The sequence below is a fragment of the Mandrillus leucophaeus genome, unplaced genomic scaffold (genome assembly GCF_000951045.1).
Source record: "Mandrillus leucophaeus isolate KB7577 unplaced genomic scaffold, Mleu.le_1.0 Scaffold68, whole genome shotgun sequence".
NCBI classification, from domain to species: Eukaryota; Metazoa; Chordata; class Mammalia; order Primates; family Cercopithecidae; genus Mandrillus; species Mandrillus leucophaeus.
Window position 1 is genome coordinate 588,297 of NW_012107363.1, and position 25,714 is coordinate 614,010.

At 51.4% G+C, this 25,714-nt stretch overlaps 1 protein-coding gene across 1 annotated transcript in view; it reads right to left on the minus strand.

The window, feature by feature from the left end:
* Window positions 1-25,714, minus strand: part of JAKMIP1 (janus kinase and microtubule interacting protein 1) — a 201,720-nt gene that overhangs the window by 13,230 nt on the left and 162,776 nt on the right. The window contains exons 10-18 of the mRNA XM_012002137.1: window positions 23,521-23,649; window positions 21,604-21,687; window positions 17,912-17,974; window positions 15,813-15,911; window positions 12,182-12,283; window positions 11,419-11,472; window positions 10,473-10,538; window positions 3,739-3,807; window positions 2,226-2,303 (exon numbers count right to left, since the gene is read on the minus strand). Coding sequence (XP_011857527.1) covers window positions 2,226-2,303; window positions 3,739-3,807; window positions 10,473-10,538; window positions 11,419-11,472; window positions 12,182-12,283; window positions 15,813-15,911; window positions 17,912-17,974; window positions 21,604-21,687; window positions 23,521-23,649 — 744 coding nt within the window. The remainder of the gene's footprint in view (window positions 1-2,225; window positions 2,304-3,738; window positions 3,808-10,472; window positions 10,539-11,418; window positions 11,473-12,181; window positions 12,284-15,812; window positions 15,912-17,911; window positions 17,975-21,603; window positions 21,688-23,520; window positions 23,650-25,714) is intronic.

A 25,714-nucleotide genomic window follows, 5' to 3' on the forward strand; every position in this document is an offset into this window, starting at 1 on the left:
GAGGTTAACCCAGTAGCCCTCCATCACCGAGGCAGAGGCTAACCCAGTAGCCCTCCATCACCGAGGCAGAGGTTAACCCAGTAGCCCTCCATCACTATCAGGCCACTTGCTTCTCAAGTCTCCTCTGACTTTTCCCTGCTGGGATCCAGGCCCATTGAGCCAGACTGATTTTAACCAACAAACATGATCACCTTCACCTCTGCCCACCCCAGCGGTTGCCCCTGGGGAATTAGAAGACCGGAATCTGTTTCCCGGCAGAGCTGCAGGGCCCCCAGGTGGGCTCCACATGGAGCAGAGCTTGCTGGTGCCTGCAGGCTCACCCCTTCTCTACTCAGCAGCCAAGCTCCCAGGAGACCCCCGCGTGGCCAGTTTCCAGATGGAAACGCATCACTTGATTCTGGAAACCCCGTCGCGGGCCTGCCCCACCTCACTCAGCTCAGTGACAAAGGGACACAGGCTTGCATCTGGCACCTGCTGTCCTGGCCCCAGCATGGACACACGACCCTGCCACCCTCTCAGAGCATTTCACTTCCTGACTGTTCATGAGAGTCCAGAGCTGCGTCAGAACTCCTGTCTACCCGTGCGACTGAAATCCCACTGGGAGCACACTGCCCACGGCAGGCTTTCAAATACTCCAAGTGTGAAGGTAGCTTCTATATGGTGGCAGAACCAGCATGCAGGGGCCTCTTCTGCAGATTCAGCACTCTGAGGGATCCCTCAGGCCTCCCTGAGTTGGTGCTTAGACAAAGGAAGGGTGGACCCCAAGGTGTTCCGAAGTGTGTTTTCAGAAATGCCAGTTCTGCAAGGTGTCCTTTGAAAAAAGGTCCAATGATCCAGTGAACTTGGCACACTGCTTGCTTACATTCCTCTCAGAGGCACACTGCTTGCTTACATTCCTCTCAGAGCCTCGACTCACCCTTTAGCACACTAAGACCCCAAGAGGTCCTTCAGAGTTTTCCAACTTACTCTATTGCGCTACGCTTCGCAGGGCCCTAGGGTCCATCTACAATCACATTCCTCGGCGTTTTTTGGGAAACGCTAGGGGAGAACAGGAATGTGTGATAGGGATGGCCCATCCTGCAGGGTGTTTTCAAAAGGACCAAGCCAGGACCAAAACAAGGAAAAACCTAAAAGATTAGAGAGGCAGGAGACAGACCAGGGTATAGATGAGAATGTCTCCATTCGTTAGTTGCCCTCAACACTGCTGATACATCGTGTGCCCAGAGGGAAATGTGTCTTGATAAGGCTTAGTCCATTCTGATCGTCTGCATCTCCTGCTCTCAGTCTGAAGGGATTCAAGCCTCACAGCCTAGACAGGAAGGGCCAAGGGTCAGAGCTAGTTGCACCAGCCTTCACGTCTAGAATCTCCTGTCCATTTGAGCTAAGCCCAGGCTACCTGCTCTCTGTCTTCCTGGAGCCTCTCATGGGAAGCAGAGTTTTAAAGTCATTTTTTTAGTGATTGGCTCTGCATTTTGTAGGTGCAAATCCATTTTTGTAAAATGACTTTAACTGCAAATGATCTGGGCACAGATTTGCTCAAGAGTCTCTACCACACTAGCTTCTTCCTACAAGGAACGGCATTGAACTCTAAATTCTCTCTCCTGCAGAGACAAGTTTCCATGATCTTACTCAACTCCCCGCCTCCCCCAAGGAGAATTTCTCTCAGTGCCAGGAGCACTTAGCTTTGAGGGTGAGGACACAGGACCCTGAACATCATCTCACTGTACTTTAATCACCAGGATGCACAGAACCAATTTTGCAAGTCAAATGCGATATTACATCCGACCTTACACCTCGTCCCCTCGGTTCTGAAAATCACCTGGCCTCATCTAATTGCTTTACCTCTGTGTTCCTTTGTGATCATCTCTTTTTCCTATTTATAGGAAAACTTGCTTTGGGACTTTAAGTCCGACTATTTAAGTATCATCAAACATATAAGAAATAGAGGTTCTTCCCATTCATCCCAAATGATTACTAGAATTCATTTCTAAGAAGTATGTCTAAGAAAACCATTAAAGTAACTTTGAATGTTTTTGAAAATCACGATTGATTTGGGAAAAGGGACCATCTGTACAGTCATTCCAGCCACACGGTGGAGGTGGCATTGTTGTCGCTCCTGTTTGGCACTGGGGAGCACCCTAAATGCAGTGTCAGCCCCGGAGGGAAAAGCAGCCTCTAATGTGGAGTCTAGGAAGCCAAAGTGTCAAACCCACTTCTGGTCCTACCAGGTAAGCCTGGTCAAGGGCTTGCTTCCGGTAGTCGAGCTCCTCTTCCAGATAGCCCTTCTGCCTGCTGAACAGGTCCTGAGAAAGAGGGAGGCGCCATCAGGGACCAGCGTCAGAACAGGAATCCATGACAGCTTCAGAGCCCGTGTGCTAGACAGTGGCAGTCTCACCGAATTGGGGGCACTCAGATGAGAAGGGACTTGGTGGTCTTCCCTGTTTGCCCCCACGTGAATCGCCCAGCGGGAGCCTCACTGACCCAGGGCACCCTTGACAGCCCCACCTGGATCCTCAGTCAAGATTATCCCCTTCCTCCTGCTTCCCTTCCTCTTGGGTACCTGACTGTAAAGAAGGGACCCACGTCAAACCCAGGCACAGTTCACAGGAGTCCCTCTGGGTTCCTCCTGCCGCGTCTTAGTGGCCCCAGAAGACTGTCTTCATGGTCCCAGATGTGGTTCTTTCTTCCTGCCTGAACTGCCTCACCCACCTCCCGATCGGTCTCACTGAGCACTCTTCTCACTGCCTCCCATGTCCCTGGATCACTCTCTAAGACCCGGCAAACCTGATCTCTCCAGAGTGCAAATCTCTTCTTATGACTGATTTGCGGGTTTCAGGGTTAGAGTTCATCTCCTGTAGCCACTTCCTTTTATAGACAAGGAAGGAAAGAGCCAGGGAGGACCAGAGCCTCACCTTAGATGCCGCAGTTCGGTGATGGCAGAGGTGGGAGTAGAAACCCAGGCCTTCTGGCCCCAGTCAGGGCTCTTTCCGCACCACTCCCTGCTCCCAGGCCCCACGAGTCCTTCCGCCTTCCTCCTTCTCCTCCCATTTCCATTTCTCCTTGGAGAACTCGAATCGGCCTTTGACTACTCAAGAACCACGTCTTCTGGGAAGCCTTCTCTGTCCTCCCCAGGCTCTCCATACGTCCATAACCCCAGTGAATAACCTCCACCACCATTTCTCAGGTACCCAAGGTGCCAAGCACAGCGCAACCCTGGCTGTGTATCTAGCATTTCTCATCCCACAGCCCAGCAAAGCACAGATTGGAGTTTCCCATTCATCAATGAGAAAACTAAAGTCCAGTTTCCCAAGCTTTCATGGCCAGCAAAGGTTTGAGCCCTGCCCGTGTGTTCCTAGAGTCACTGCGCCAGCATTTCCATGTCTGGGCTGTGTCGCTCCTAACATCCTCACGCTGCATTCACAGGAGCTCATGACTGCACGACCCTGCAGACCTGTGAGCTTGCTCCTGGTGACAGGGACCCCACTTATTCATTACCAAGCCTCTAATCCTGGCATAGTACCTGGGACACAGCAGAGGTTCTGAAAACAGGTATTGAATGAGTAACTGAGCAAGTGAAAGGTAAGTAAATGGGTGATAATTACTCAGAACAAACACTGGGGCAAAAGCAAAATTGGGAAATGCATGCAAATCATTAGGAAAACACATGCAAAGCCTTCCTGCAATCGACTTTGCTCTTCGAACCCTCTCCCCCCACCCCCAGGCAGTCAAATCTTTTACCTTCTCCTTCTCCAGGTCCAGCATCTTCTGGGTCAGGGCGGCCTCGGTCCCCTCTATTTGCTTCAGCCACTAGAAAACAGCAGGGACAGGGGGGGTGCAGCAAAGTGAGAGTCAGAACCCAACGGGCCCTGGAATTTCACAGGTGTGTGAATTTCATAGATCGGCTTTTTCAGGGCGTGCTCAGGAATGGATCACGTCACGGCACACACATGCCTGCACCTGCGGATGGTGTGGTTGTGTGTGCATGGTCCAGCCTGTATGTGCAGGAGGTCATAGGTGTAAGTGTGACATGTACGTGGTGTGGAAGCTGGATTCAGAGCCTGGGTGGACCCAAGTGTGGACGGCTGCGAGTGTGTACAGCAGAGGAAGTGGCGTGGTGTAGCTGATGTCACAGAGTGCCTGCTCTGTGCCGATGCTTCACTCAGGAGACCTCATCTGACCCTCTTACGACCACCCCATGCAGTAGGCAGCATCACCCCCATTTTGCAGGTAAAGACATGGAGGCTGAGTTAAGTAACTTGTCCAAGGTCACACAGGTGCAGAATGGAGACTTGGAACCCAGCCTGCAGGACGCCAAAGCCCTCATCCCTCCAGCAACGTGAGTTGGAGCAGCCCAGAGTGCCTGGTGCCACCGTGAGAGGAAGTGGAATCACACACAGGATAGGGGGTGTAGGAGCATGAAAGCAGGGTTCGTGCCAGGACATGAGGGTGCAGGCACAGAATAGGGGGCAAACAGGTAGGGCGTGCACCTGAGTGCCAGGTAAGGGAGTGGGAGCTCTGTCCACGTTCCCTCTGGGGTCTGGGCTGGGGGTGAGCACGGAAGCAGGTGTCATATGCAGATGTGTCTCTATGAGGAGCCCCTAAGATGGGAGGAAGTCCAGGCCAGCACAGGGGGGCTGCCATATGGGGGAGGGCTGCGGGGAGGTCAAGGCACCGAGGGGTGTCCGGGTTTAAGGCACCGAGGGGTGTCCGGGCTTGACAACACCACTGACCTCCTCATTGCTCAGGTTGTTGGATGGCCTCCCGCTGCCAGGCCCCAACCGCAGAGCTCCCTCTTTCCCAACCCCAGGCCCCGGCTGTGGAGCACCCCCTTTCCTAACTCCAGGCCCCAGCTGCAGAAAGCCTCCTTTCCTGACCCCAGGATCCCCTAGTTTCCTTGTACTCCTTGCTTTCCCCCTCCTCTGGCAGCAGCTGGTTACCCTCACGAGGTCACCCTGCCCTTGTGAGGTCCTGGAGCCCTGCCCTCCGCCTTCCCCACCTTACTCTGCCCTCCCCCCGGGATCCACCCTCCCTACACTTTCTGAAATGTCTCCCACCCAGATCTGCCCCACCACACCCTGTGTGCCGCTGCCTCCTGCACCCCTCCACTCCCAAGTCTCAAGGAATCTCCAGGGCCTGCCAGGACCCCTGATGGGGAAGAGTGCCCCCTCCTTCCTTCCATCCACTTCCAACATACTGGCTTCGCCTCCTTCTGGTTCTCAAACCCACCCACAGCACTCCTTCCCCATCATCAACCCCCCATTCCCCTTTCAGCCCCCAGGTTCATATCTGAAACCTCCCCACATACCACAAATCCCTCTCTGCCCCCCAGCCAGCAAGTTCCCTAAAAACCACACATGGGCTCATGGAACCTCCCTGCTCTGCTCAGAGCCCTCCAAAGACATCCCCTCACTCCCGACAACACTGGCAAGGCCCCAGCGTGGGGTGGCCTCTGCAATGCTCACAGTCTCATCAGTCAGCAATCTCCTGTCCCTGCTGAAATCCCAGGCCCTGGTCATCCTAACTACACAGAGCCCCTCGAACATGCCCAGCCTTTCCCTGTGCCGTCCCTACCTCTCCTGGCCCCAGCCTCAGTCCCAGGCCTTTACTGAGCTAGCATCACTCAGTCTTTAGGCCCTGAGCTAGCTGTCACCTCCTCCAGGAAGCCTACCCTGCTTGAGTCCATGGGGTCAGTTACCCTCCATGGTGCCCATGTCAGTCACCTTGTGAATGTCTGGTCACAGCACTCACCTGACAGGCGCTGTTGTCTGTTTCACCCTGCTGCCCCCCCTTGAAGGTGGGGACCATGTTTACCTCCTGTTGGACTTCCTTGACTGGCACAAGGCCTGACACAAGCAGGTGCCTAATAAACTTCTGTTGAATGAAGGAGAATCGAGGGTGTGCAGGTTGGTGTGGTGTGTGCTGTCTGTACAGAGGGGACTAGAACTGATCGAGTACTGTCACAGAACTCCCTCCCTAACGTCACCGTGAGCTCGGCCCCCAGTATATGCTCCAGTACCAGCCACGGAGGCAGCACCCAGCAGCCTGTGCCAGCCGCGGTGGCTGGCACTTCCTCAAACAAGGCTCAGACAAGATGCGTGTTTTCTTAGAAACAGATAAGCATATTTCGGATGAGGAGTTACAGGTATTTCCTTTTTAACATCCTCATGCAAGCAGTCAAAAAGTGAATGAAATGAAAACGGGAAACCCATTTTTGGATGATGACAACAAGCCACTCTCAGAATGGTTTCCACGGAACACAGTGTTGAGCTTTGCTGTTGCTGTCGTTTAAAAACTTGCATATAAAAAATAAATTTAACAAGACCTTTTTAGCAACTGGGAGAGAACACAGAGAAGAGCGAGCTGGCCATGAGGACCCCCGGCCACGTGAGATCAGAAATTTAATATCAAAGAGTTTGGCCAGAGAGCTGTGGGGCCTCAGTCACTCCTGGGAGAAACAATGTTCATGGTTATGCTCCAACCCCAGGAGAGGGGGTCTCAGGCTGGGGAGGAGAAGGGAGTCCAGCCACAGGGAGGTGCTGATGGGAACCTGAGCAGCCTCACGGGGGTGGCCTGCTGCAGGGTGGGGGCCGCTCCCTGTGCCCCGACTCCCAGGACCCCTCAGGTGCAGAGCCTAGATCCCCTGCAACTGGTGGGGCTCATCTCTCTCCTCTCCCTTTGGGGAGGGTCCCAAGGCTTCAACTCGGGGCCAACTATTAGAAAGTCTGACTATGGCTCAGACCTATGCCTCATTCTCCTATCCATCGTTACCAGCGAAAACACGGCCTTTAAGGCATTCCCACCTGGCTGAGGCCAGTGTCTTTTTCTCGATCCACTCTGAACTTGAGGGAGAAGAGATATGACTGCTATGATTTAGAAACCCTCCAATGTCTCATGGTTCAGTTTCTCTGCAGGGCACGTGCCATGTGCTGAGGCGAGTGAGACCTTGCCCTGATCCTATACGTGGCTAACCGGAGTGGGGCTGACGGGTGCCAGGATGGATGCCTGTGCCTTGATGACTGGGCAGGGCTTCAGTGGGTGGAGATGAGGAAGGCACGTGCCCGGTGCAAGATGCTGTTTGCAGGGAAATCAACACAGGCACATCATAGGACATTCCTTCAGGTTGCACTTCACCTACACACTGAGAAATGGGCTTCAAGGCCAGGTGAGGTGTCTCATACCTGTCATCTCAGCACTTTGGGAGGCCAAGGCGGGCAGATCACTTGGGGTCAGGAGTTTGAGACCAGCCTGGCCAACATGGAGAAACCCCATCTCTACTAAAAATACAAAAATTAGCCAGGCGTGGTGGCACATGTCTGTAATCCCAGCTGCAGGAGGCTGAGGCACAAGAATCGCTTGAACCCTAGAGGTGGAGGTTGCAATGAGCTGAGATCATGCCACTGCACTCCAGCCTGGGCAACCAGTGAGACTCAGTCTCAAAAAAAAAAAAAAAAAAATTCATGCCTCTAAGGGAACATTGACATTGACTTCCGCTTATTCGGATACCAGTATGGAATGACAATTTTTAAAATAAGGAGTATTTAGTGGCATGGGGGTTAACTGGGCCTGTCTGTGAAAGCCTTCTCTGGCAGTGACATTGCAGGTGCCCTCCCCCTCTGCAAACTTCCCTGCAGTGCCTGTCGGCTCTAGGGTGACCAGCTTGTCCCTGTTGGCCCACGACTGTCCCTCTTTTAGCATTGCAATTCTCACGTCCCAGGAAAGCTGTCAGTCCCAGGCAAAGCAGACCGTCAGTCCCCTAGTAGTCCTGCCAGATTCTCAGAGGGTCCTGCTGATGCAGTTCCCACCCCACATGAGGGTCCACTTCTGGACCTGAGGAGCTCTCACACCAACAAGGCTGGGAGAAGACAAGTGGCAACTCCCAAGCTTACTGGACCTTTATCCACAGACAAATGGCAGGGCCAGTGTCTCCTAGAACCCAACCTGAGAAAACCATGGTTTAAGTCCAGTCCTCAAAGACAGGGAGCTTGGCACCTCTGTGCCAGGCTCAGAATCGGGGCCCCATAACCATCAGTAGGGGTTGTGAGGGGCTGGCAGACTAGGGCAGCCGGCACGGCTCTCTAGTGTGTAGGGCACAAGGCACGGCACCAGGCTGACTGGCTTGGGGAGGTTAGTGGGCAGGGGCAGGCGGGCGGCGGTGGGGGTGGGCAGGGTGCAAGCGGGGAGGTCGGCAGCTGCCAGGCAAGCACAGCATGGTGAGGGTCAAGCAGACAGTGGCCGGATCCCAGACAGGCTCCCCCTCCTCATCTGTCCTAGAGGGCTGCTAATCTCACAGATGCCCAGAGGATGAGGAGCGCTGGGGACCTAAGGTGCGGGCCTGGAACACCTGCTGTGGGTTGGGCGTGGGGAGGGGTGCATCAGGAATGGCTCAGGTGGGAGAACTCAGCGCCCTGCAGAGGGCTGCTCTCACCGAGGCTGGAAGCCTCCTGCCAGCTGGCGCCCTGGCCCTCCAACGCCCTCTGCCCCAGCCCCGTGACGAACCAGCCCCCTGAGTCACTGGCAGGTTCCTGCTCCTTGCTCACCCGATCCACAGGCATTGACCAAGCATCTCCAGGAAGTAAGCACGGCCCCAGGTGCCTGACTGAACCAGATGGCAATGCCTGATGCCACTGAAATATGCAGCCTCGCGGATTCCGACAGAGACTGTGAGCCACCAGGATGCTCGGTATGGCTGAGAGAGACGTGGTGAGAAACTGGCCGAAACCCCTGCAGCTGGCAAGTGGTGTCGCCAAGACCCAAGCCAGGAGAGGCCTCCCCGACATCAAATCAGACACTGGTGGATGTGACATCTCCACGTCTACCAGGGCTGTGCTCAGCACTTGACACTAAGATGCTCTCTCTCAGTAAATGTTCCAGTGGATGTTGAGTAAACTGAGTCATAAATATCATAAGTGTTTAATCAGCACTTTGTGTGACTCTACACGGAGCACTGTTGGAGGAGCCTAGACAGCCATGGAGGGTTTTGCTGCTGGAAAGGAAGGTGTGCTGAATGTGTCTCATGTGTCTCACCCCATGCCTGCACCTGCACCTGCACCTGCACCTGCACCTGATGGCCACCAGCCGGCCAGGTGTGAGTCATCCCCGTCCCGCGGTTCACCTGAGGACACAAGCTCAGCCAGGTTTAGTGATGATAGGAACAGGAGAAAGCTGAGTTCCAATCCTCTCACTGCCTACCAGTGTGACCTTGGGCAAGGTTTGGCCATAAGTCTGTTACCAACATTTAGTATTCTTTACTTGATTGAGGGATTGAACAGATGCCCTGGGAAGAAAACTATTTCCAGTTTAAATGCCCTTCCAGAGATTCAGGAATGAATCCCAACTAAGATCATTAAGACCTCATCACTGCAAAAATAGCATTTTAAAGTTGAACTCATGTGCTTTGAAAGGAAAAGGTCTTTAGCCCTAAACAGTTGTGTATTTCTAACACACCCTAAACCAATGTAAAAGGCAAACACATCGGGAATGTGTTTTGTAACAAACAGGTCAAAAAGCTAATATCTTTAATATGTAAAGCACGCAGAGAAGTCAGTAAGAAAGACAATGACAATGAATACACATTTGTCAAATGAATGAATGCATGGATGGGTGAATAAATCCAATGGAAAACCCTCAAAATAAATGCAATTACAATTCACAAGGAAGGAGAAGAAAATAGATAATACATACAAAAAAACCTCAGTATCACTAGCACTCAAATAAAAATTTAAAAAATGACATGATACAGTTTTCACCATCCAATCAACAAAGTACTCGGCAGCGGTAACATGCCATGTCAAGCATCAATCAACGACGTGTAAGGCTGTGGGTAGAAGGGTAACTGGTGCCGCTTTTCTGGACACTGTTTTGACCATGCCGAAGTCCTTCAAGACATTCTTACTATTTGGCCCCGTTATTCTGCTTCTAAAACATATCCTATGGGCGTATTTTAAGATGCAGATAGAAATTTATGTGTAAAAAATGTGCAGTTTACCACTGCACGATTGTAAGGGAAAAAAAAAAGTGGAAACACCTGTGATATCTAACAGCTAAGAGGGGCTTCAGTAACTAACAGTATAACTGTGTGATGGAGAGATGCACAGTCATTTAAACACATTTATGAACCATGTTAAATGGCATGGAGGATGCTTCTAAAGCCTGATTGAAAACCGGATGTCAAGCATCATTTCGACTAAGTTTAAAAACAACAGACACAGGGAAACCACTGGAAGGAAACACACAAATGTGACAGACTGTTTCCTCCACCGGGTTTTGATTTCCTCCTGCATCTCTGGGTTTTCTACAGCGAGCATGTGGGACTTCCTTCATGAAGAAAATGGAAAGGCATGCACGGGCACGTGCAGACGCAGACGGACTGGAATGCATGCTCCCACGCAAAGCAAGACGCCAATGTACAGTTTCTTGTATGGTGCTGGGAAGCCGGGACAAGGTGTGAGCACAGAAATGCCGCTGGCTTCTACCTTTTCACACAGGGCAAGCACAGTTCCAGCTTGGATTATTGCAACCTGTTCTTCATTTCTCAAATTCTAAAACACAAAAATGGGCAAGGGCATTTGACACTGGATCCCAAATCCACGTGCAGACAGTCAGCACCAAGTTTTTTTGTTTGTTTTTGTTGTTGTTTGTTTGTTTTGAGACACAGTCTCTGTCACCTGGGTTCGAGGGCAGTGGTGTGATCTTGGCTCACTGTAACCTCCGCCTCCTGGGTTCAAGTGATTCTCTTGCCTCAGCCTCCCGAGTAGCTGGGATTACAGTAGCTGGGATGCACACCACCACACCTGGATAGTTTTTGTATTTTTAGTAGAGATGGCGTTTCACCATGTTGGCCAGGCTAGTCTCGAACTCCTGACCTCAGGTGATCCGCCCACCTCAGCCTCCCAAAGTGCTGGGATTATAGGCGTGAGCCACCATGCCCGGCCAACACCAAACAACTTTCTTAGCTTCTCTCCGAGCTGCACCCGAGGGTCAGCTCCCTCTCGCTAATGGGGCCAGCACATCAGGCACACAGCTCCTGTCCCTCTGTTTGGGGACATTTCACAGAGTGACACTAAGCTTTTGTGAAACATGGCTACATTCAAGTTCATCTTTCAGGATAGCCAAAAGATCCCTTTCTGATTTCAGAAATCTCATGTGACTCCACCTGCATTCTGGGTAGGGGTTCTCAGGCCTTCCCATCCCCTCCTCACTCACAGGCCAGGGGAACCTAACTTCAGAACCCCACTTCTGACGAATACCAACCCCTCCACCCACCCAGGAACATGGCCATACAAAAGCCTTACATTGTACTTCTTAGATCTCTTATATCAGAGAGAAATTTTAAAAAAAACAAAACAAAACGAAAGTCACACAGAATACACCCAGATCAAAACAAGAACACGAAAGCAGAAACCGATCGCTCATAGTTACCCCGTTATCGCCAAGGATATCTAATTTCTTCATAAGTTCAGAAACATTCACATCCTGGAAGAGATTTCCAACGTTCATTTTTGTGTGAGCTACAGAGACCAACCACACCAATTTCTAGGGCCACGGCCTTTCCTCTCGACAAGATACCGTGTTCTTTCTTTTCTTTTCCGGCCAAGTTTTGTGCCCAGCCGTTCCTCTGGGGAGTGAGGGAGAGAAGGCATAACTGCTGCTCATTTGCTGAGTGTTACACCAGCACAAACACTGCTTTCTAGAAGGGCCATGGAATTGGGTGAGTCAGGACACTGTCCCTGGAGCTGAGCAGGGCTTTAGGACATGGCAAACCCCGGACCCTTCTAGCCACCACAGCCACCCTCTACAGAACCTTGCTATGCCAGGCACAGGGCCAGGCACTTGGCGTCTGTTCATGATCTGATTTCATCATCACCCCAGCTTCATGGTGTGGGTATTGTCATTTGGATTTCATAGCGAAGAGGCTAAGGCTCAGAAAGTTTACAGGCCAGAGCAGCGGTGGAGCTGGGGTTCACCCTCGGGGCAATACACCAAGCCTCTGCTGTTTTAAACACATGGGTCAAAATAGAGTCACATTTGGTGACCCCTTAATAAATGGTCAAACTATGACTTTTAACACAAGGGGTATCTCATGAAAATCAATTCTATCCCAGCACTCCCCCTTTACAACTGAGCCGGGCACGGAGCAAGCCCTTGGCTGGCATTTAGCAGAGGCACCCCCCAGGCACGCTACCTTAACTCCTTCCTGGTGACAGAACAGCTGGAGAGCGCTGCTGTTGTTCTCAGGGAAGGTGGTGATTTGGAGGTTAAATGCTGGCGACCTCCTCTCTCTCTCCTGGGGAAAAGATTCGGTTTAAAAACAGAATGTGACCGGATTATTTACCGCTTGCCATTTTCCCACGTTACTCAGCAAAAACCAAGGAATTCCAGTGGGCACAGATGTTACTAAAAAGCGCGAGTTCGGACTAGAAGCAGCCTCGTCCGTGAACTACGACGTTTTCACGCCTTCCCACGCAGCCGTTCTCCTTTGGAAACGTGTTTACTTCTTACCTATTCATCTAGGGAGAAATGGTTAACAGGGTACCATGGCTTTATCCATTGCGAAGTCACAGAATTACAAAATTTAAAAAACACAGTTGCACTAAATTTGAATAGATAGCAAAAGCCGCCAACTATGGTTTACTACCCTGTGCCAGGCACACCACTCTCCCGTTTAATCCTCACACAACCCCAGGAGGCAGGCTCATTGCTTTCATTCTGTAGACAAAGGGGAGGCAGTGGCTCAGGGAGGCTGAGTCTGAGGTCCCTGCACTCTGAGGACCCAAAGGCTGACTTACTTTCTTTCTTTTTTTTTTCTTTCTTTTCTTTCTTTCTTTCTTTCTTTCTTTTTTTCTTTCTTTCTTTCTTTCTTTCTCTTTCCTTCCTTCCTTCTTTCCTTCCTTTCTTTCTTTTTCTTTCTTTCTCTCTTTCCTTTCTTTTCTTTCTTCTCTCCCCTTCCTTCCTTCCTTTCTTTCCTTTTTCTTTCTTTCTCTCTCTCTCTCTTTCTTTCTCTCCCTTCCTCCCTCCCTCTCTCTCTTTCTTTCTTTCTTTCCTTCTTTCTTTCTTTTTTCGCTCTTGCCGCCCAGGCTGGAGTGCAATGGCACAATCTTGGCTCACTGCAACCTCCACCTCCGAGGTTCAAGCGATTCTCCTGCCTCAGCCTCCCAAGTAGCTGGGATTACAGGCATGCGCCACCATGCCGGGCTAATTTTGTTGTTGTTGTTGTTGTTTTTGTTTGCTTGTTTTGTTTTGTTTTTAGTAGAGACGGGGTTTCACCATGTTGGCCAGGCTGGTCTCGAACTCCAGAGACCTTTGGTGATCCGCCCACCTCGGCCTCCCAAAGTGCTGGGATTACAGGCGTGAGCCACCTCGCCCGGCCCCAAAGGCTGACTTTCTGTTCTTTCCAGTACAATGTGCCAATAACATTCACAATTTTTTTTGAACCACACTAGCACAACCAGTGATCGTTCTACCCCTGCCTTAGACTTACAGCAAAGCTCAATTACTAAGGGAGGAAGAAGAGCAAGTCTTTTCCCGAAATAGGTATTTATTAATCATACATAAGTGATGAGTTTTTAAAAGGTCGGGAAAACCTAGTTACTTACAGGGCTAAAGCACAGAGGCAGAACAGGACTCAGGTCTCAGATGTGTTTCCTGCACAGAACGCACTTTAAACACTTTAGCGATGGACAGATTTGTCATGGCGGGGCAGCAGAGAAGACCTTTGCAAATTACACCTTTCAATCAAACTGCTTTGGTTTGAGCAAAGTTACAGTAAGGTACAAAATAACACACTTGGGGCCATTCTAGCAGAATCTAGCTACGGAACCAATGGGTGTCTTGAATAATTCAACAAAGAGATATAGCCAAGAGAGGCACGAATCTAGACGGCAGGGCTTAAGAAGATGCTCTGGAGTGAGACTGAAGGAAAGAGGGAGGACTGGGTAGTAATTCAATTAATTTCCATGAAGCCCTAACCTGACTAAACTAGGTTTGAAACAGTCTAGTAAGAAAACCCTATTTCCCCTTATTAGTCAAAAAAAAAAAAAAAAATTCATGATGGTTCCATTCCACAGATGCCTTTGTATCAGCAAATTTACTTAAATGGCGTCTCCATAGAAAAAGTGGCCCCAAAAGCTCAGATTTTATATGAACAAAAGTCATTTTGTAGGCCGGGCATGGTAGCTTATGCCTGTAATCCCAGCACTTTGGGAGGCTGAGGCAGGTGGATCCCTTGAGGTCAGGAGTTTGAGACCAGCCTGGCCAACACGGTGAAACCTGTCTCTACTAAAGACACAAAAATTAGCTGAGTGAGGAGGTGTGTGCCTGTGATCCCAGCTACTAGGGAGGTTGAGGGAGGCAGAGGTTGCAGTGAGCCCAGAGCGCACCACACCACTGTCGTCCAGCCTGGGTGACAGAGCGAGACTCTGTCTCAAAAAAAAAAAAAAAAGCCATTTTGTTTCTGGTGGTTCTGAAGGAGGGTGGAGACCATTAAAGAAAACTTTAGTGAACTGGTTAGTGCCTATAGAATTCTCATGAGAAAGACTCATAACAAGGATTTGTGAAAGGTTCTCTAACAGCGGCAGGAGTATTAACAATGATCTCACATAACTTCCAATTCTGCCGCACAAATAAAATGCTCATGTCATGCTGAGCCAAGAGCTGAGTCACACTTGGTGTGAGAAATACTCAGGCCACAGGTCCCTGCCCACACAACAAGGTACACACGGTCAGTTCTAATGCAGACAGAATTGTAACTCAAGCCGGGAGGAGAAAACAAAATTGGGGAAGCCACAGACACTGTGAGGGTGCTCACTTTGAGGGTTTCACGCATGCAAAGGTTTCAGCTGAGAGACAGCAGAGCCGCGCCACTACAGGTGCTTAGAGAAACTCATCACAAACTGAAGTGATGTTTAAAATGCCAATGATTTTTCAACAGAAACAAAAAGAAGGATTATGAAGTACCATGAGAGCAAGGCAATACAGTAACACACCCGAGGTAAGATTTCAGTTGGAAGCAGTAAGACCATTAGTATTCTTTCACTGAATCTCACTCGGTGCATTGGGGCAGTTCCCGAAGGAACGGGATTTCTACACGTGAACAGCAACTGATCTCCCTCCAGTAGTTTTGAGTTGCAGTTTGAGTTGCAAATAGTAATTTCTTTAGCCCAATACTGCTGCAATGCCTGGGTCTGTATTTACTGCATAAAAGAGTTTGAACAACGTAACTAGTTTTCTTAAACGCCTATGCAAATACATCCTTCTACCCTGTCTTTACTTACCTTGTGTTTACCTTGGCAAATAGAAAATTAGCCCAAACTGGCATTAAACACATTCTAGAGTCAATTGCTGGCTCAGGTCAGACTCTGCTATTTCAAAAGGTGAGATTTACTGCATGCAAGATCACTTAAAAAGGTGTGTTATTAATTGCAACAGTGCTTCCGTCTGGGTGTGCAGAATGCGTACCCGGTGACTATGCATGCAGGAAAGAAGTAGTTATGGAAATGAAACACAAATAAAAAAGGCAAAATATTGCAAAAACAAATTATTTTATTAAGTGCAAAACAAGCCATAGGCAATAAATATATTAGCTCTGGTACATGTCCATAGACTTGGGTGGGCACTCTCTCCAGAACACATTAAGGCAGTGAAATTATTCTGAACATACAGATTTAAAAAAAAGAAAGAAAGAAGAAAGAAAGAAACTAGAACATGTCCCCTTTCCACATGCTTGAAAACGTCTGGGAGCTTTACATGAATTTCAGTTTGGGTTCAAAGAGAATGTCTGCTCCGTTTGAGAGCTTACAACAGATAGAGTCTCTTACTTCGAGTTCTAGCACTCTGAATTCTAACAGCTCGTTCTGATCCTTGGCGTCTTGCATTTCGTTCTTCAGCTGGTTCTCTTCCATTTCCAGTCTGTAAATCTAGAGCAAAGACACCTACGGATTAACAGGATGGGTGGGAGCACTGGGGTCCCCTGGTCACAGGCCACCTGACTGAGTGGCTGGAGGGAAGCAGAGGACCGGCCATGTGGGCAAGGGGCGGGAGAGGGCAGGGTTTGTAGCAAGGGAGGCAGGTGCTGCAGGTCCTTCTTGCTGATGCGTCTGGGAATGAAGGAGACAGAGGCTGGGCCAGGTTCACCCCTGCACCTCTGAGCCTGGCCCAGTGGAGGAGGGGCTACTTATATATTTGCTGAATAAATGAATGATGGGGAAACTGAGGCATGGGGCTATTAAGTCCCTCCCTTGTGGCCAAACACTGGGAAGCAAGAGTGCCACACCCAAAGCCTGTCCAGGTCTTTCCAACTCAAGCCCCACCAGATTCAGCCTACCCAGACAGCGGCCCAGCCAACTGCGGCAGGCAGGCCCCCTCCTGCTTCCCCACAGAGCTTGCAGAAGAAGCCGTAAAGGCAAGAGTTCTCTGAGAGTGCAGATCAGTGTGGGAAGTGACACTGCCTGCATCCCAGTCCCAGCTGGGAGATGCTGGATCACTTAGCCAACTACTCCAGCCCTCAGCTTCTGTCCAAGAAGGGAAACAGTAGCACCCATCACCTGGCAGCAGCGAGAAGTCACTAAAATAACGCAAGTAAATGAGGGCTTTGAGTAAAGAAAGCCTCATAGCACCATTACAGAAGGCTAGAGCAGGGCCCTACAGCACCATTACAGAAGGCTAAAGCGGGCCCTACAGCACCATTACAGAAGGCTAGAGTGGGTCCTCTGCCAGGTGATCCCACCCCCGGGAGACCTTTAGAAATGGCATGAGGGGTGAGGTGAGGGTTTTCCATGGCTCCCAGAATTTAGTGAACAAGACACCAAAGATGCTAAAATTCTCCCAAGGCCCGGGACTGCTTGCCGTCCCAAATGCCCTTGTCCCAAACGCTCTTGAGAAATGTAGGGAAGGGAGTGGGGTCACATGCTGGTTAGCAGCAGAGAGGGGGCTGGGCCGAGGCCCCCCCACCAGGACCAGGCCAGGTTCCTCCAGTCCTCATACTCCAGGACGCTCAAAAGCTGAGGCCTAACCTAGGGTCTGGCTCCACTTACTTGCAACATCCAGAGACAGAGTGGACTGGAGGCTGCCAGGGGCCAGGAGGCAGGGCAGAGGGGGGACTGCCCATGGGCAGGAGGGGTCTTTACCAGGCCAATAATGTTCCAAAACTGCATTGTGGTGATGGTTGCACAACGCAGTAAATTTACAAAAGGAATAAGTGAATTGTACACCAATTAGGAAAAAATAAGCTACGATTTTAATTCCAAAGCATTAGAGCTACCCCCAAGCAGACTCCCCGAGAGCTCTGGAAAGTTTCACAACCAGAAAGAGAAGAACAGAGGCCCAGTTCCCATTATGGGTCAGCTGCACTGGGTAAAGATGGCCTGAGGATCTGCCCACGGACCTGCCTCGGGTGCCCACCACACTGGTGGGTGAAGGGCTTTGGACCATAAAGCCACAGCAGAGGTGGCCTGGAGCCCAATGTCAGGAAGATGGACCAGCCCAACAATAGGCCAGCCCTCCCCATTTCTGCAGGTGTCCCCAGAGGACGGGGCAGCTCTTCACGTTTCTGCAGGCTGTCCCCAGAGGACAGGGCAGCTCTTCACGTTTCTGCAGGGTGTCCCCAGAGGTTGGGGCCAGCCCTCCTCATTTCTGCAGGGTGGCCTGGGAAGACAGGCCAGGTCTCTGCGTTTCTGTGGCGTACCCCAGGAGGATGAGCTAAACCAACTCTGCAGACCTGGTCACAGAGGACAGAACCACGGATGTGGCTTTGATTCCATGTGAGGAGGACATTTCTCCTCATAGGAGGCGTGCAGGCCCTGAGGCCCTGGTCACCGGAGTACCCAAATGGCGCTGGGCACGACCCGTGTGGTCTGAGCAGGCCTGTGGGGTCCCAACTGCCCTGGGGCTCTGTGCCTCCCTGAGGTGGGTCACGCACCTTTTCCAGCAAGTCTTGGTTTGTTCTGATGAGCAGCTGCTTCTCTTCAACCCACTTGGAATCCTAAGGAAAAGCACTAAATATGGTCACATTCATGGAAGCAAACAGATGGCCAAGTAACAAACTTTTAGTGATAAAGGCCACTTTCTATGAAACTGACTATGGAAAGGTCATAGAAAATGACAGCTGTGATGTGTCCTCATTGTCCCTGTCAACTTTTAAACCCCAAAAAGAGAAACGGCTGGTTTGTGGGGCATCCCTTCTCCACTTCATTCACGTTCCCCAAAGCATGATGACTCCATTCTGTCAGTCTAATTGACAGAAATGTGGCTCCAGGGTGACTGGTCCACACTGGCAGACCCTCCATGCCTGCGGAAGGCTGACCTCATACCCCGTGGACTGGCCAGAGCCACAGATATGCTTTTGTTCATTCTACTCTCTCTGCCTGTGACACCCTTCCCACGTTTCTTTGCCTGGCCACATCCTCCTGGATAAGTCCTGTGAGCACATGGCACCCTGAGCCTGGCACAGTGCCTGGCACATGGGGACAGGGGTACTCGGTGAATCATGGAATGGGCGGATGAAGGAATAAGTAAAGTTATGGGAAGCCCTCTCCAACTCCCTCCTCCCTTCTCTGCTGGTCAGCCACAGAGGCGGGGCTGGGCAGAGGCCCCTCCCAAGCACCAGGCTGGGCCAGGCTCACAGAGTCTTGGTGTTCTAGGATGCTGAGAAGCAGAGGCCTGGCCTAGGGTCTGGTCCCAAGTGCATGGAATGCACAGAAGAGGCCCTGGTTGTCTCCAGGCTTCTGTCTCCCTGGCACCTGGCACCTGTGTCATTCCCATGCTGACCCACATGTGGGCCTCACAGGCTGCGAGCACCTGTGAGGAGTGGCTGTGCTCCACCCAGCTTTTGTCTGTGGCATATTGTGGCCAAAAATGGCTGCAACCCTCCCTCCCACCTCTGTGTCCACCCTCTTTGCCATGTGACTTGGCAGCTTCTCCCAGCAGGTAATGGGGTCCATTTCTCCAACTCAAAGCTGGGCTGAGCCATGCCATGCTCTGGCTACCGGGATGTTAGCAGAGGTGACCTGAGCAGAGGTTTAGACCCTGCTAGGGCCTTGGGCTTGCCCATTTTCCCTGCCCCAAATCATGGGGAAAGAAGCCAGGTGGGCCTCCCTGAGGCGGAGGCACCTGGCCGGCAGCTGGCAGGCTGTGCCCAGCCAAAACTGCTGATCCACAGAACTGTGTGCAAATAGAATCCCTGCTGTTTTAAATAACTAAGTGTTGGGGTGGTTTGTTACTCAACAGCAAACTGACCCAGTGTCCCAGGTACCAGTACTGGGCCTGGGATGGGCGAGGGCTCTGGGAAGTGCTTGCTGGATGAACAGCCACAGGCTTTGCCCCAGACTGGCGCCATTCTCTAGCAGGCACGGAGGGCAGAGCAGGACACACAGAGAGGACCTACCCCCCTGGGGGAGGCTAAGTGTGGAAAGTAAAAAAGTTCCTCTTCAAAGTTTCCCTTCTTATGAAAGAATAAATCATAAGTGTTAGAAATAATAGTTTCTTTTAAAAACTAACTTCCTTCAAGCCTCCTTGCTTTTGTAGTAATAACTCTTTGTTAAGCCACTCCTATGTAGCTGTTAGATACAAGGGAATAAGTACATTCTAGGTCTTTGTACTTTAACCAAGATATTTGTTATAGACATGCTCAAACATGTCCCAGCTTGCAGCTTATGCTGCTTCCTTATTTGGAAATGTTATTACTTCTCTAAGTCTCTTCACAAGCAATTTCCTCTTTTCCTTTGTTCTCTATTGCCTTTACCTATCTAGAAAAGTTTTAAGTTGTTAGTCAATTGGGTCTAGCTTAGACTGGGAGGTCCAGCTCCAGTCAATGGAGATAGGACGCAGCAGTAAGGACCCAATGTGTAAGGAATAAATATCCCTGCTTTTCTTTGTTCAATGTGTCTGATTGCTAACAGGCAGCACCCTTTCCGCAGAAAGTAAAATTGCCTTGCTGAGAACATTTTTGTCTGAATGCTGATTTTTCCTTGCAGCACCAAGGAATAAACATTTACTTACAACACTAAGTTAGTCATAGACTGTGATCAGGCAAGTTACAGATATGCTGGCTCAGCCTAGAAGAGGGAAACTGAGACTAGCAGCCTAAAAAAAAAAGCCTTATCATCTGGCACCTGGATCTCTGCTCCAGCTACTCCTGGGTTCTCCTCTGTCTACCTGCTTAAGGTATTAGGAATTATTATTAGCCCCATTTTAAAGATAAGGAAACTGAGGCACAAACAGATTATGTAACTTGCCCAAGGTTATGCAACAAGGAAGTGGCAGAGCTGCCCTCTGACCCAGGTGGCCAGCTATAGTGTGTGATCTCTGCATCACAATCCCACCACATGGAGGATGCAGACCACGGTTTACAGAAGTCATTCCAGAGGGCGGGCACTCACATTCCCCCACGCAGTCCATTGGTAAAGTCTGCGGTGGCGACCTACTCTGTGCCAGGCATGCATGCTGGTCGCTGGCCGTCCACCTCCATGGGAACCTCAGTCTCAACCCTGAGCCCTGCGGCAGCCATTCTGAGCTGCTGGCTTTGCAGCTTTGCAGTGCTTTTCCGGAGCTGCTTCTGTTAAGCTGCCTGGAATCTTTTACACCCCTCGCTTCACGCCTGCTTTCTCCCACTGTGTCCCACTGGGCCTAAGACCTGTAGTAGACCTTGCCCGGCCTCCTCAGTCCCCCATAGATGCCTCTCTGCAGGTGGGGGTGGGGGCCACCAGACACTCCATCTGCCCACACCCTCCTTGGCACCCTCACTGTTAGTGAGGCCATGTGACTGATGAATTTTGCTGAGGCAGCAAACAGCCAAGCAGAGGAAGAGTTCGAGATGGGGCAGTTCCAAGACGATGGTGCCTCCTGTCCTGCATCCCTGAGAGGCCCCAGGGAGAAACAGGAGTGTGAACAGAATACACCTTGTCACATGGGGCCAGGGAGACGTTCAGGTTATGTCACCTATGTCACCACAGCAGCACTTCTGACACAGAGGAGGCCGACTCATACTAACCTTTGGATGCCACCCCCTGAGAGGCCAGATTTCCACCCAGAGCCCCCTCTGGCGTCTCCCCGACTCCAGAGGACAGGTCTAGGCCCAGGCATTGCTTTTCTGCTGTGTCTTACTGTCAACCGGGCCTTGCCTAATCAAATGCAGTGGATGGGTAGGTGCAGGTGACTCTAACCTGAGCAGCACAGGATCAGACTGTTCTAAGACACAATCAGAGACCAGAGGTGGGGCCTCTGCAATAACCCAGGGTTAGTCATGGGTGCTGGTTCTTTTTCACAATTAAAATCTTGATAGGAAATGACAGCTCTTCTTCAGGTTCAAGTCAAAAACAGTTTTGATCACACCATTGCTTTTGGAATTACCTCCTTTTTGTGCATTTGGCAAACAAACAAAGAAAAGGCCAAGTTAGAATGCCATACCTTGTTTTGATTTTTTAAACTCGGCACGCAGGCTCAGTAGGAAGCACACCCGTGCCTGGGTTCTGCTAGTGTTTTTTCCTCTAGTGTCTCTGGAGCTCCTGATCCAGCCCCACAGAATATCCCCCTCGGCACACGGGCGAGCCCTGGGGACACCACCGAGGGGACAGAAAAGCAAAGATCCACAGAGCACAGATCATTCCTGCTCACCTGTCCCTTCTCAACCAGTAACTTCTCCAAATCTTCAATTTTGGCCTGACACCTCAGCAGATCAGCTTGTAGCTGCTCCCGAGTCTGGAAGGGAAAAGACCAGGCAGTGAGCTGGTCACCTCCAGTGGGTGACAGGGAAGTGGAAAGTGTCATGCCTTGATGCAAGCAATGTCTAGGATCCTTATAGGCAAACCTTAGGAAGAGGTTCACTTTTAGGAGCACATATTCCACCTTGCCCTACTAGAAGCATGGCTCAGCTTCAAACACAAAATCATTAAGAACGGAACAGCCTTGAGAGTTTGACAGGTCCGACTTGTTTGGTTTTACAGGCAAGGAACATGAAGCCTGGAGAAGGGACCCTGTTTTTCAAGGGGGTGAGTGAGCCAGAAGCCAGCCACACTGGGGGTCCAGGACCAGCTCTCTGACCAAGTCCAGTCCTCACTGAATCTGAAGCTCATTCAGCTATCATCAGACCTCGACACGCTTGCACACTTGTGTAGCCCCCGTCCAGGCCCCTTATCATCTACAGCAGGGGCTGCAAAGCAAAATACTTCAAGCACCAAGCAAGTCACAGAAATAAGGGAAGTCAACAGGGTGTGGGGTAACAGGGAGTGGTGGGGACTGTGGCAAGCCAGAGGCACATGACCCATCTTGGGGAGGCGCTGCCACTCAGCAGCAGCCACATGAAATGGGACGCCTGTTGCTGCCAGACGTTCTGACCTTTCAAGAGAGGTCACAAACCTGGATTTCTCTATGGAATCTCTTGACTTTTAAATGTTGGCAAGTAGACGAAATTTAAAAAGCAAAACAAAAATGATTCCGCCCACACAAAGCCTCACAGTTTCCCTCCTCTGACCTAGATGATAAAGACTAGGCCTTTTATGGTGGGACAAGAAGCTTTCCGCCCTGCTGACCTCACTCCCCCTTACTCCTGACTCCCCCTTACTCCTGGCTCCCCCTTACTCCTGGCTCCCCCTTACTCCTGACTCCCCCCACACAGGGCCACAGCTGCCCCTGGAACAAGCTCCACGTGGGCATGGCCTCTCCTCTCTGCCTTTGCCATCTGATCTGCCAGGCAACACTCCATTCTGGCCCATCGCCTTTAAGATCACCAAAATCCATCCCTTTGTGGAATTCCTGAACAGGGCTCTGAAAAAGAGCACAGGCCCTCAGTCCGAGAAACCTGGCCTCGACTCCCAGCTCTGCTAGGTACCATCTGGGCATTTGGGGGCAAGTTGCTCAGTTCTGAGCCTGTTTCCTCATTTGGAAGACAGGGTTAATTCCCCCTGCCTCAGGGGACCAGTGTGGGGGTGAGATGGGAAAGGGGTTGCAGGGAAGCACCCGTGTGTGCTCTCCGGGAGTCCCCCGCACTCACAGGAGGAAGGGAGAGCAGGCCCCAGTCTATGTGACTCCCGAAGGTGGGAGAAGGGCCAGTGGGTGGAGGTTTCCAGAAGGCAGAGCTCAGCCCAGCCTGAGGAAAGGCGTGTCCTGGACTGAGGTGGCCACAGGGCCCAGAGTGCCTTGGTGGCTGGGGAGCACCCCAGAGTCCCTGCAAGTGTTCTGGTGGATGTCCCGGAGGGCGGGGTCTCGCAGCCCTGGAGGGAGAGGAGCCTGAAGCCTGCAAGCCGGCCACGTCTGATTTCATCACTTAGTCTTAAATTCTGGACACATGCTCTCCTCCAAACAGACGGCACAGGTGATGCTTCTTCTAACAGCTCAACGTTCCAGAGCTCCTGCCATCACACCGAGGATGCAGAGAGGGATCTAGAATGTCACCGCAGCAAAGACCTTGCTCTGGGTTCCCCATCACCTCTCAGAATCCCCTCTGAGTGTCCAAGCCAGGGTATGTCACACTTCTGGAAAGGACCTGCATGATCTAGGGCCCCTCCCTCGAGCCCTGAGGCTGGCTGCACTCACCCGGGCCTCCCTCTCAGCATCCAGCGTGCCCCCCACCTGCTCCTGGAGCAGGGCATAGGCACGTTGCAGGGCCTGGTACTCCCGGGTCAGCTGGCAGAAGCGCAGGTCAGCCTCCTCGCGGGCTGTGGTCTTCCCATAACGGAGAAGAAAACAAATAAGTGCATAATTACAATAATAAACGATTGATGATTGATTTTAATAATAAACATAAATAATCAAACACTTGCTGTGGCTTTGAGTGCCAGGGTCAACTTAGGCAACATCAAACGGCCACATCTCACAGTGCTGCCAACAGGTACTTAAGGAGCTTCCCATTGCCAGGAAGCAACTAGGGACTGGAGGAAAAGGCTGCCGGGAGGAGGCACCTCCTCAGTCATCAATGCTCCTCCCAGGAGCTCCCACCCACAGGAATCACTTGACTTATGTGGCAGCAGGTGGGAGAGAAACCACGGAACCAGCCCCAACTCCAGAAGCAAAGGTCCCCATTGTAAAGGGTGACGTCTCCCACCCAGCACCTCCCATTCTGGGAATTTATCCTAAAGAGATGGCTGGGCATGGTGGCTCACGCCTGTAATCCCAGCGCTTTGGGAGGCTGAGGCAGATGGTAAAACTGAGGTCAGGAGTTCAAGACCAGCCTGGCCAACATGGTAAAACTCCCTCTCTACTAAAATACAAAAATTAGCTGGTCATGGTGGTGGGCATCTGTAATCCCAGCTACTCGGGAGGCTGAGGCAGGAGAATTCCTTGAGCCTGGGAGGCAGAGGTTGCAGTGACTCACTCCAGCCTGACTCACTCCAGCCTGACTCACTGCACTCCAGCCTGAGCGACAGAGTTAGACTCCGTCTCCACAAAAAAAAAAAGAAAGATGGCCATGTAAGCGTGTAAAGACACAAATACGATGGAGCTCCACGCACGGTTCACAGGTGTGGAAAACGACACAGCATAAATCCCCCATCAGTGCGTGATGCTCATCCAAGGCAAAGCCCCACATGGCCACGAGAGAGGAGGAGGCAATCCCTTGTTCTGGCGCTGAAAGATGCCTATTACGTATCAGTGACTGGGAAAAAGTAAACTGAAAACACGCGTCCTGTTTTAAGTTAAACGTAAAAGGCCCATGGCTGAGAACAAGACTCTAAAGGCTGAGTAGCCCAGTCCAGACCCCTGTGCAGGACAGGCTGATGGATTGTCGTGTGTCTCCAGCACCGGCCAGGCCCCTCCCTCCAGTCGGCACTTGGGCTGAGGTTGGTGGGCTGCCGGGGAGGATGGTGTGTCCCTTCCAGCATGAGAAGGGATGTCAAGGGGACGACCTGCAGAGGTGACACGTGTCCCCTAGAGTTTTAGCACAAGATGGAAGAGCAAGGAGAGGGCCACCTTGGGGTCGGATGTGCCAGCACCCACAGCATTTGCCACATTTTCCTACGGCAAATAGACCCATGGGAGGAAACCAGCCTAGAACTCATTCCAGATGGGATTCCACAGAAAAGGCCGCCAGGAGGGGACGAGGACAACGAGCAGAGGTGTGTGGGAGGCGGACCAGTCAGAGTCTTGGGACGTTGGGGCGCGAGGAGCTGCAGTGCCCAGTCCCTCACCAGGAAGCTGTGGGGTGCAGCACAGCAAGCGGAGCTCGTGGAGACCCGGAAAAGTGCTCCCCCAAGAGGCAGCACGATCCACCTGCCCCTGCCAGAGGGCACTGCCCTGAGGGCCAGCTACCCCAGCACATCTGCACCCCCTTCCCACTCTTGCCCTTCCCTGGGCTCAGAAAAAGCCACCAGGGGCCTGCATGGGAAGAGGCAGAAGAGCGAGCTAGGGAAACAGCAGCCAAGCCTGACACAGGCCCCGGCGGGGAGCAAGGGGAAGGTCTGCACTGAATGAAGTCTGCAGTTTAGGAAATTAATCAAATGTGACTATTCCTGTCACTGGAAGGCATAGTAGCCCACAAGGTCTGCCTGAGATGTCATCAGCACGCCTGAAAGAATTCACCTGGGGAAGGTGAGTGGGAACGAAGCTGGTCTTTGCCCCCTCGTGAATCCACTTCGCTCAAGAACCTGGCTATGCACCCATGGGCACAGGTGGTCGGGACAGGGTGAGGTGTCGACTTTGGGGTGATGGGACTTCAGGGGCTCTTCACTTTCTTCTTTATATATTTTTGGATTATATACTTTATCTTAGTCAAAAAACAATGATGCCCTTTCTG